This window comes from Poecilia latipinna, unplaced genomic scaffold, assembly GCF_001443285.1.
Source record: "Poecilia latipinna isolate Pla-1442-1.1 unplaced genomic scaffold, P_latipinna-1.0 Scaffold1332, whole genome shotgun sequence".
NCBI lineage: Eukaryota > Metazoa > Chordata > Actinopteri > Cyprinodontiformes > Poeciliidae > Poecilia > Poecilia latipinna.
The window spans coordinates 58,601-71,059 of NW_015113948.1; the positions used below are offsets into that span (position 1 = coordinate 58,601).

Sequence of the window (12,459 nt, forward strand, 5' to 3'; positions counted from 1 at the left end):
TGCGACTTAACCTTGACTTTGTAATTTATCATCTTGAAATTGGGCCTCTGTCTCTTTAAAAACTCCTGCTCTTTCTGAAATTCTGCCTTCAGGAAGTCATTACAACATGGCCCCTCTATTAAACCTTTAACAATGATTTTGCCAGTGTTGCATTGAGAAGTAGCTAACACAGTGAGCTCTGTAGGTATGCAGTTTCACCAGGTGTTTGCTGATTGCTGCTGGCTAGTCTGAAGGAGCTGAGTCCAGGAGGGCTGATCTGTGATGCAAAAGTTCAGACTCTTGGAAACTGCACAATTAAGAAACTTTGTTACTTTGTTCTCCGATGAGGAGCTGCGTCTCAAAGGGGGAACTAAATCCACCCAGGCGCTTTGCACAGCTGACTGGTTGCCATGGAGATTAAAAGATTTCTCAAACATGCATGAAAGAATCAAGGCAACACTCCAGGTTTGTCTTAGATGAGGGAATAACATTATCAAATGATGTAAAGCTAAAAAAAAATTTAACTTTACATAATACTGCTCCTTTAATGCAGAACTGCTTTCTGACGTGCCAAAGGCGGAGTTTTGGAAAGAGCAGAAGCTTCTTATTTATTTTTTCTTCATAAAGAGACATGACCCAATTTCAAGATGTCAAACTTCAAACTCAAATTTCTTATGAGTTATTGGAGATATACACAGCATTTTTATAACAACTGAAGGTATTACAGTTTCTTTATTGTGCTATAAAATGATTCTGTGACTGGAAAACATAATGCTGCTCCTTTAAAATTTTTATTTTTCTACATTTTTCAATCTGATATTACAGTCTTGCAGACAGAGATTTCATTTAAGCTCCTCTTTTTCTATTTTTTCTCATGATGATTATACAGAAAAGTTACCAAGGTACCAGGATAGATCTTGTTAGTTAGTGTAAAGGGTGTAGATCTGGGGATCTTATCCTGCAATTTTTAGATGCATCCCTTTTTCCGAAACAACCAGACCAAACGAAGGGCACCCCTGGTCTAAATACACTCACAGCTGTTAGTGTAAACGGTAAGCTATCCTCAATGTTATAAATGATGGTTTCAAAAATAAAAGCAGTGAGTTTAATGCATATTACATTCTGCATATCCATGTTACACTTATATGTTTTAAGCAGAAAGCTGCCAAAATCAGGACATTCCTTTGGAAAATTGTAATTTCCGTGAGATTAAAGAGATTACCCATGCAAAATGTCATGCACATTGTACCTTCAGCCTATTGTAAGTCTTTTTGCATGCCTGAATTCAGCTTGTAATTCTCGTTTCTGCCAGCTGCATAAATAAAATATAAGGATTTTCTCTCTTTTCTCTGAACTCCTTCCTTTACCTCCAGTTATTACTGACGAGAAGCAAGCCTGACTTTCATCTTAAATAATGTCAACTTGGATGAGTCACGGGGCGTCGTCGCAGTGGCTTACACTGCTCACAGTGAGCATGGCTCCGTATCCCGTCATGCTCTGGGACTGAGGCTGGGTGAAATCACTGCTGAGACCCTGAGGGAGTGCTTAGCAAAAATATAAAGTTACTCTGCTGGATCCTGGAAGTATAGGAGAAATGGTACTTAACAACGGGGGTATGCAGCCCGTTTTACAATGAAATTCAGTTTCATGTATATTTGAATATTAAACTGATAAAACCTTAATATCTTTCAGATTGCATTAGCTTTAAATGCATCACAGCTGTAAGAATTATATAGCCACAATCCTTTTGATTTACGGCCTGTTACATACATTTTCTCTGATATACATGGAAATTTCATGGATGTGCCATAGCTGGTGGTTTAATTTGATAGAATTTGCATGCCTGGTCTAAAAAGTATTTTATAATCCCACACATGAACACATTGTGGGTATATTTAAAGCTAAGGCCAACACACACTGTGACGAAAAGTGTCTGGCTGTACGCTTTGGCTCTAATGCTTTGGTTTTTAAACACAAAGAAAATTGAAAGATTTTTTTTCTGAAAATGTCTAATATTAGTTTATTGATGGAAATCTAGACCTCGGTTAAAAACTGTATCAAAACTACAACACATATAAACAACAAAGGAGTGTGGACTGCCATAATGATTGAACTAGGACAGTTTCTTTCTTTCTAATCTAAACACATCATGAATGGTCAATAGCAGTTTTTTTTGGCCAAATTGAAATTGATTTATTTTGCAAAACTGCAATGGAAACACTTTTTATGCATCACAGGAGTCACATAATCAGCAACCAGATGTTGTCACTGGCAAAAACTACAAAGAAGACAACAGGAAGTAGTTAGAGGGTCAAGGAGCGGCATGTTCTTTACAACCTTATTTACGTGTGATTTTAATTGTTGTTCTTATTTAATGGAAACATCACAATTACAAAATAGTGCTCTTTGATATTAGTGGAATATTGACAAAGTTTTGAGCACATTTGTAATGGAAACGCAGCTACAGAGGAATAAATGTGGCAGGAGGCTTGAGCTCCATATGGACTTGGCAGGGCCTGGTCATGTGACTTCAGTCTGTCCTGAGCTGCAGCGTTGCAACAAATGAGGTCAGCCTCCAGGTATGGGCTTAAACAGCAGGCAGAACCCCGGGACGAACACTCCTCCACACACACGCACACACACACTGTGTGGAAGTGCACATATTAAAGCTTACAGTGCGCTGCAGATCCACAGACACATCGTGCATAAACACAAACAGCGCGTCTGGGCCACAGTGAAGATGAAGTGATGCAAAATGACATCAGTCGCTCCTGCTTCTGCATGTGACTCATTACAAGGCTGGCTGCTGGAGGCTCGGCATTATCTCTGCTGCAAGCGAGCAAACAGGCCAGGTTATCAGCGCTGCCATCACCTGAAGTGGACATGAGCCTATTGATCCCCGGTTTGATGGGAGGATGATCCTGGTCGCTGAGCAGGAAATGAATGTTGCACAAGGAAGCTGTCGATATATTGTGTGTTCGGGCAGATTTAGGTCCTGTGTCCATACATCTTTAGAATACAGAGGGCTGCAAAAATCATAGCATATTATTCTTCATTTTGATTATTTTTTTCTCCCCCTCTAATCGTTATTGCTTCCGCTGCCAGGGAAGAGCCGTGTTTCTCATCTAATTGATAACATTTTTGGTTTTTTTGTTTGGAGCTTGACAAGTACTTGACATATGACGAGATTATGCATGAGCAGAGGACTGGCACACAATCATACACACACACTCTCATACCTAAAGGCAATTTATGTGGAACAACACGCAAACTCCATGCAGAACCCAAGAAAGCTGCAAGGCAGCAGCGCCAACACCTGCACCACCGTTTATTAAACACATAATAAAAATATTGAAGGAAAAACAGGAAAACATTTTATTTTTCACTTACAATGTCGCCTACAGGGGAAAAACCCTAAATACTTCTTGATTTATGCTATTTTAAAGCATTAAAACACTCCAGACATGTTTTTTGTTACTGGCATTAGGAATGCGACTGAGATGTCAAACTAACCAATTATGAAACTTGGTTGATTCATAATTGGTGACCATATTATGCTTTATTATGTGAAACCCTTTGAACTGTTGCTGAAATGTGCTACACAGATAAACTTTTCTTAAAACGTGCTGTTGATTCCGAATCGTCCCCCATCACTCAAGTCATTATAAACATTAAAACAGAGTTTAATCATTACTTCATCTACTGCTGAGGCCATTTCAGTCAGATTGAATCAAAAGGATCTGTCTTGAATCTACCTCTTAATTACTTTGAGTGCCACTGTGGCATTTCAACATATCAGCATCAGCAAACTTAGCATAATGAGCTTTGTGGCCCTGAATTTCAGAAACAGCAGCAGGTCCCTCATCATGTCCAGCTTATAGTGCCGAGGATGTGAGCTCCGGTTGGCAATTAAGGTTTTCAGATTTCAGCAACTCTTGTATGATGAGACGCTGGTTAAGCTAATCCTCAATCCACTTTACTTGCATGGGCTCAGGCTTCTTTGTATCAGAGAGAAAAGGAGAGATAAAAAATGAGAAAAGGATGGTGTAAGTAAAGAAAGGGAAGTCGAAAACTGCACTGAAGGTAGAGAGGACAGTAAGGAGAGGACAGAAAGGGAAAGAGGATGAATAATCCTGGAAATTAAGAATTTTGTCAAGAATTTTTTATGATAAAAATATGGAAAAAAGAAGTTTCTTGCATATTTTTTACAAAAAGAAAGTTTCTTTTAGCAAACTGAGCAAAGAACAAACTGACCTTGGTTTACCTGCAGACTTTGACTCATCAAACATTGTTCTTATCTCAGGTAGCAAGCTGCAACCTGAACTAAATAACAACAAAAAAAGGCTCAGAAAAAGCATTAGAAAATTTTTTAAAAAGTTTTAGAAAACATGTGAAGTTATCTTTGAAGCTGCAGTTGGTAAGTTTGATCAAAAATAATAAATAAATGAATTAGTTCCTTTGTCTTTTCCCAGTGCTCCCAGTACTAAGTGTAGAAATAAACCACTCCAGCCAGAAACAACCAATCACAGTCAAGAGGAGGGGCTTAGTGCTGTCAATCATTCCCATTCTGATCCCTCTCCCCTGCAACATAGCCTGACATGAATGCTAACGCTAGTTATCGTTAGCACATTGAGCAGTGAGTACATGATATTGATTGACAGCGTTAAGATCCTCGTCCTTTAAATCTTGACCTGGTTAGAGTTGTATTTGAAACAATCAATTATGAATTTAATGACGGCACTTGACTTAATGTAATGTTTTGATAGTTGATTCTATGTTGCATGACTCTGTGTTTTTGTGTTTGTTATGATGTAAAGCACTTTGAAATGCCTTGCTGCTAAAATGTGCTATACAACTAAAATTTGATTGATTTGATTGATTGTCCTGGCTCTGATTGGTTGTTTTTGGTTGGGAGTGGCAATAACAGCTCGGGGAAGAGATGGAGAACAACAATCTTTTCAGAGATTATCTGTCTTATATTGAAATGTCACAATATGGTGATAGTTTGGGCAAATATCTAAAAACATATTTTGTAGAAGTTACATTTTGCAGCTTTATCTCATAGATAAATGAGTTGCTGTAAAGAGGATTGTGTAAACTCATGGTTAAAAAGAAACTTTTTTTCAAGTAATATCAACATTTCCTCACTGACATTTTCCTTTAGTTCAAGCTCACATTGTTTCTTCATTCATAATGAGATGCAGCTGCGCAGCCTTTAATGGGAAAAATGCCCCAGACATAAAAAAATAATCTCTCTCCTCCTGCTGTATCATCTCCGTGAGAGGACTCGCTATTATCATCATCTCCCCAGACACAGATCCCGACAAGTGATCTGTACGTGCATTAGTCATCCTGACACAAAAGTACATTATTCATCTTTTGGTCACTGCTCCTCTCTGGCCTGCTGTAGCACAGGACAGCAAAGGGGAAGCTAATTGATTGTATTGGTTCATTTATATATTTTTGGTTTGAAACTCTGCATCTTTAGGCAGGTCATCACATCAAACACGTTCCTCAATTTTTAACGGAAGTATTTAGCCTGGAAGGACACACCTAATTCAAAGGGCAAACATATTATGACCAACAGGTGACATTTGAGTGTGAACAGTAGATGAGCATCAAAGGCACTAATGCAGGTTTATTACAGCTTTAGCACTGCTGTGATCACTACTGGAGGTCAGCTCTGGATGTTAGCCCTCTATTAGCATTTCAAAGGGACTTGCAACTTTTCGTTCTCACCTGATGAGCTGATTATTCATGGTAACAAACCAATGTCAGCAGATTAAAAGTTTAAGAGGTTCTGCTAAAATTGAAGAAAATAGATGCTAAAATGTTGCCACTGTTTATGTACAAAAAATTAAAAAAAGTCTCAGCAATACAACATTAGTTTACTCTCCAGGAATCTAAAAAAAAAAAGATTCTGCATGATGGAAATCAGTTTTTAATTCATGTATTTTATATTCTGAAAATATTGGAATTAAATAATACTTACAGGTTTGTGAGATTTTAATTCTTACATGTCAGTCATTAGTAGATATGTTTAGTTCTTACCTGACGTGTGACAAAAGAAACACCTGAGGAGCCAAAGAAACAGGAATTTAGCCTGAAGGTTCAGCTCTTCTAACAACAATGCTTATACTGTAAGCTAACTGACCCTTCATAGAGGAGGATTTTTCTGCATAAATAAGAATGAAACCACTAAAAAGAGGGGAAAGCCTCTTCAGCCCAGAAGCTATTCATGTCAATACCAAATTAGCATCGAATAATGCCGTCCGTTTCCCCTTTCACTTTGCAGGCAGCAGGGCAGCAGCGGCCTGCAGAGATGCTGTGATGTAGCGGGGGCTAGGGTAGGGGGGGCGACTCTATAGCGCTTCATATCCTGCCAGGGAGAGATTCAATTAAAGCATTACTGATGCAGAAGAGGGTAGAGTCGCTTGTTGAATCAGGGGCTTAGTTTGACCTGATGGATGTGTTGGCTGGGCACCAATATGAAGTTGTAGGAGCTGCAAAGTGTCATTGTTAGTGCATTACCTATTGCCTTAATTATACAAATGACAGGAAGCATGCGTTTTGAGCTATGACTCAAACATCGGAGGTTTTGGCAACTTATTCTCTTGAATCTGTACGCGAATATGTATTAGATTAGGTTTTGTAAAGAAGCATCAGAAAATCTTATTATTGCAACATATTAGAAAGAAGTGTTATTCATAAATTCAACATTTGATTTTAATTCATACTTTATTGATCTATCATGTACGACGGCATAGTAGATAGAAAAAAAGAGCAAATTTCTGAGAAAAAAAACCTCAAATAGTTTTTGAGTTTGAGAAGCTGAAAATCTGCTAGAAAAAAACTAAAAACATTTTTTGATTAATCTCAGAAATTTTTGAGAAAGATTTTGAAATTTCTGAGTATAAAAAGTCAAACGCTTTAGAAATTTACTGAGTTTCAAAAGCCAAAAATGTAAAACTTTTGAAATTCAGAAATTTTGTAGAAAATATCTGAATTTTTATAGCAAACTTCAACTCTTCAAACTTAGAACTTTTCAAGTTTTTTTTAGAAAACGTCTGTGATTAATACTAAAATCTTTCTAGCAAATTTTAAAGTTTTCAAACCCAGAAATGTTTCTCAGATTTTTTTTGGTGGAAATCTACTGCAATTTTCTTTCAATCTACAATAGCCCCAATATGTTGTCACATTTATGAAGCTATTTTTGATTAAATATAACCAGCACAATAAGATAACAGTTAAAATTCTCTAATTAGGCTGAAAACAACAGATGAGGGCTTTAAGAGATTTGTTGCACTCTGTTGCAACATCAACATGAAACATTTTTTGCATTTCAGTCTATCGTCAGATTGGAAAGCATGGAGCATCTTTTAGCAATGGTTATTATTTCTTGCTCCGTGTTCTCTTGTTGAGCCCACCTGATGTTCATTCACTGCCAGGACGTCTAGCAGAGATTTGCTAGCTAAAGAGATGTGTGGCGTTTCTTCAGCACCTGCTACGTCTTAACCAGAAACCTGATCGTCGGCAGGTACAAGAATAGCTCTGCCAGACCTTAAAGGCCCCTCATCTGGCCCTCCATAAACTGCTCCTGATCTTCTGTTCCTGCTCAGAGGAAATACTCTGCACCTTGTTTTTGTTTAAAGTAACATCCTGAGCTTAGGCAGCCTTGAAAAGCCTTAACACAGATTCATATTTTATTGGAGTAGCATAACCTTACACTGAAATAAGAAGAAAGCCTTTACTTGAAATAAATTTGAAAAGATAGAGTCTCACATTACTAAAGACATGTTTTAAGTAATCACCGGTAGAATATAGAATAAAGATCAAATCTTAAACTTTTTTTGATAAGAGTTAAAGGGGGCGGATACATACAAAATATTAATAATGTTGCTTCCAATTCAGCATTAGTTTCAGACTGATACTATAGAGTGAAAAGATCAATACTTTGGTTTCAGATTCCCTCTTGAAATTTTATTTCTTGTGTTATAGTTCCTTAAACTCTACTGTTAAAAATGTTGCTTAGATTTTTTTTCTCAAATTATAATTGCTTGCACTTTATTAAGAAAACACTGCACAAAAGATTATTTTGTTTTTATAGTTTCCTTGTTTTCTTGGCCTCTCTTGAAATTGGGAAACATGAGGAAACATATCATGTAAGACAGAAAAATACAGTCTTGTGTAAACGAGACACTATGTACAGTCAGATCAACACAGCAAAAGTGTAAAAGAACTGGAACTGTGATAACCCTAACCCAAAGGAGGTTCAAATCATGCCCCTATTCATTGTCAAGAGGATGAGAAAGGAGATAAAAATATCTTTAAAAAAAATCACAGCATAAGGTCTGCAACACAGAAAGACATCTTGGTGGCACTAAGTCTCCATAGCAACCATAGCATACTATCTACATGCTAACCACTTGAATGAGAAGCATGTCTAGAAAGTTATTTTCTCGCTTACTATCACAAACATGACTGTGTGTGTTTTTTTTAGGATCTAATTGGAATAACCTGCTGTGATGAGATGAGATCAAGATGGAGCTTTTCAGTAACTTTCCAGGTGGGTCTGGTTTTAAAGTATGTCATAAAATACTTTCTTTTATATATATACATATACATATATATATATATATATATATATATATGAACTGTACTGTCATTTCCAATATCTATCTATCTATCTATTAGAAATGTGAGTTAATGAAAAATGTTCAGTATCTATAAAATTAAATATGTTTATATTAGTTTTCATCATTAGCAGAAATAAAATATCAATATGTGTATATGCTCATATTTATATAGTACGAAAATATGAGAAAACTGGTTTTGATTGAATTGATTTTATAATTATTGAGACCTAGTTAAACAAACCATTTTCTTTAACTTTTCCCATTTTCTCTAACTGTTTTATTTTTTTCTTTTCTTTTTTAGTTCTCATAGATTTTTTTTTTAAACAATAATTTCTACCAATATAGTAAAGCTAGTATTTTCTTTCCACCTCCCTTTATTCCCACATTTCCTCATGTCCACCTGTACAACATCCACCTTGCATCTTGATCATACTTGGTAGCGGGCTGAGCCTGGTAGAGCTGTCCGGAGAACATCCACCCCTGTGCGGCCAGCAGGAGGGGCCGTGCTGAGGTGTTCGAAAAGCCGTAAAAGCTGCTGGTGTGTCGCAAACCAGGTGTTTTTTGCTAAGGTGGGGGAAGGGACGGGAGGGGGGTGAGGAAGGGTGAGTAGGAGGGAGGCGGGTGAGGGAGGAGGTAACTCGCGGAACGGCTGCGCTTCAGACCCAGCGAGAGGATCATGGCGGATGGCCCCAGGTGTAAGCGCAGAAAACAGGCGAACCCGAGGAGGAGCAGCGGTAAGTCCAAAGTCCACTCAAACCGCCTTTAGGGGGACCGGACGGGCTGTCCGGGAGCTTTCTCGCTCGTTAAAGTCCTCCCGGAGACTTTTGGGAGCGAGTTGGAGGTAATTTCGGGGACTTTTTGACGGGCGAATGAGTGCGGTGGTGTACCGTTATACCTGGCTGGGCTCTCTCTGCTCTCCGCCTAGCGGTGCTCTGGGGCCGCCTGGCCGTTAGAGAACCGTTATCCGCCTGTTAGAATAACCCGAGGAGCGCTTCGTTCTCGGATGTATCCTCCACTTTCCTTCACTTTTTGTCACCCATCTTTGCTCCTGGTGCTCCTTTTTAGCACTTTCTCGCCGATCAGCAACACTTGGCGGCAGGTTGAGGGGCTTTCACGTAACAACGTGGCCCGCTGCAGTTTAGTGATTTTTAGGGCGAGGTTGTTGCGGGGTTAGTTGCAATGCTAACTTGCTGCCACCTCGGGCCGGACAGAAGCTTTCTCCTCTCTTCCCGTTCAAAATGATTGAACTTCGTCTTGTGTTGCTTTTATGGCCGCATGGTAAATTGAGAAAGCAGGAGTTCGTGCTGTGTTCAGTGCAGTTGGATTGTTTATTCTATGTCCTCTTCACCCCGCCTTGCTTGCCACAACTGCAGCAACACATGTTGGCTTTGTTGAGGTAAGAGTTGAAACTATAATAGCTGTTGTTTAAAAGGCGACATTTTTAGTTCTCTGCTCTGTGCACCTGCAAACTGTAAGGAAAGCTGGATTTTAGCCTCTTTAAGTGGTTCAAGAAAGTTTATGTCACTAAATGCATTCTGATTCAGTTTCACCTGTCTTTTTTTTAATTATGAAATCCTTAGTGCACATGGCATGGTTATTACTAGTTCATGACAGATTGGAGTACAATTTTCTTGATATTACACATTTAATTAGGCAAAACACACAGAAGTACAGTTATTGCAATTTTAATATTTATTATGCCTTTGTAATTTCATTAATCATACAGACTTTATAGTAGACTTTTCCCCAAAAAGGTTGTACAAGTGCATTTTAATAAGGTAGAATGTCATTAAAACTTTATTTATTTCAGCAATTAAATACAAAAAAATGTTGTTTTATTATTCATGAAATGTTGTATATCAAATTATTTTGATAGTTTTGATGCTTTTACAGCTCATAAACAGTCAATCATTTAGTTTCTCTGAAAATTTGCATATTACATAAAACTGATACAGAAGAGTGTGTGGTTAAAACAGTTGACAACTATAGCATTGTTTTTGATTTAAAACAATAATTCATTTTAAAAATTCAATTCAAATACTGAAGATTTATTACATTTATTTTGATCATTTTGATGATTATGATTTTTAGCTAATAATAACTCATATTTCAGTTTCTCAGAGAAGATAATGTTACATAAGATCAATAAAACAAGTATTATTCATACAGAAAAGTTATGTTATGTGCATGTTAGGGCCTACAACACAATCAAGGAACTGTTGACTTGACAGTTATTCAGCTGCCACTGACACTGATAAGGAGGGTAGGCAACAAAACGTCATTGATAAAGAAACTGGACTGCACTCTGATTGCCTTCCCCAAAGATATTAGTGGAAAGTTTAGTGGAAGAAAAAAATGTAAGAAAAGAAGGTGTATGAGACATTGGGATGGGCAGTTATTGTACATATCATTATCGTGGAAATGAGAAAAATTATGGCAATGATAAAATAATCCATAATGCTTGATCAACTTTCAGACTCACAAAACTTTGATTGGGATTGTTACATTTGCAGTTTGAACTATCCGTTTTCCAATTTTAGTGACATGAAAGCACCTATTGAATAATTACATTTAACAATATGATCTAATGCAACAATTGTGCATTCAATAGCCTACTGAATATGGCAAGTTCACTTTTAGAGCGGTATTTGTGTTTGCTGCACTCAGGCTGTTTGTAGAGACAGAAGAATAAACAAAAAGACAATCATGATGGTAATACATTTTCAAACACTTCTTCCACTTTGACTGTGATCACAATAAATTCCACAAATTATCATAAGACTTTGTTGTCCATATTTCTGATCTGTCCATTTTGTTTTAAAAAATATATATTTTTAATTATTTTATATGGGCTTAATGTAATTGTCTGACAAACTGAATTTTGAGTTTCAATTAGATGTGGCCTATAATCATCAAAATTAACAGAAGTAAGCATCAGAACTATATCGCTCTGTGTAATAAAGCTGTGTTCTTAAGTTTATTTACTAAACTTAATTTTCTTTTCAGTTATGTTTTAAGTTACTGAGAAGCATCAGTTTTTAGGTTTTTGTAACTACATGGTCAGAGCCCAAAGTGTCAGGCATTTTTAAGTTTCTCAAGGTGTGACCTCAACTAATCAAGTGTTTATGATGTTGTGTGAAAGTCAGCTCACTATTTTGTTGTCGATGACCACAAACAAACTTTAAGTGTGATGTTTGATAATATGGGGCAAAGTTTTATTGGCAAAATTTCTGCTGACCATACGATTACTGTTGCTGCCTTTCCATTCTGCAGTGTTTTTGTGGGAGAGTAGATTTTGATATTCCATGCCTCACAGCTGAGCTCTGCCTTTTTTATTCCTCAGTGTTACTCTGTAGTTCTCCTCATCCTGTCCTCCTTCCATCTTCCTCAATCTGAATGCCTCTGTCTAAAACCTAAGTATATTTACATACAATAAATTACCACAACTTTTAATCAGGCTTTATATACATACACCAGTAACACATTTACTTTGATACACTTTCAGGGTTGTGTTATCTGAATGAATGAAAGCCCAATTTACTGCTTTATCTACTTTGTACAGCTTTGTTTAACGTTTTTGCAACTTTGTACTTTGTGCAGCTTTGCTTCACATGGATGCTGTGAGGGTGTGACCTGTGTGTATTTGAGTCCATTAGGTCATAAATGTTTTACATCATTATGTCTGTAATAGAAATGTTGGAAGCACATCGTTAACTCTGTATTTTAGGGATCAGCCTCATGTTTAATGCTGACCACACCCTCCCCTGAATGATGTCGCCTCAGTCGTGTCATGTGACTTTGATGATATGTTTCAAAGCTAACTTATTGACATTGCTTTGACTAG

General features: G+C 37.3%; 1 protein-coding gene across 3 annotated transcripts in view; it reads left to right on the plus strand.

Annotated features, from left to right (window-relative positions):
• The window catches only part of LOC106961754 (zinc finger E-box-binding homeobox 1-like), a 106,117-nt gene that overhangs the window by 31,162 nt on the left and 62,496 nt on the right, over nucleotides 1-12,459 (plus strand). The window contains exon 3 of one of the 3 annotated variants that reach the window (XM_015055713.1): nucleotides 8,480-8,545. The exons of 1 other annotated variant lie outside the window; for it this stretch is intronic. In XM_015055713.1, coding sequence (XP_014911199.1) covers nucleotides 8,521-8,545 — 25 coding nt within the window. In that variant the 5' untranslated portion in view covers nucleotides 8,480-8,520. Of the gene's footprint in view, nucleotides 1-8,479; nucleotides 8,546-9,015; nucleotides 9,350-12,459 lie in introns of those variants that run through there. One more of the 3 variants, XM_015055711.1, reaches the window with a different exon arrangement.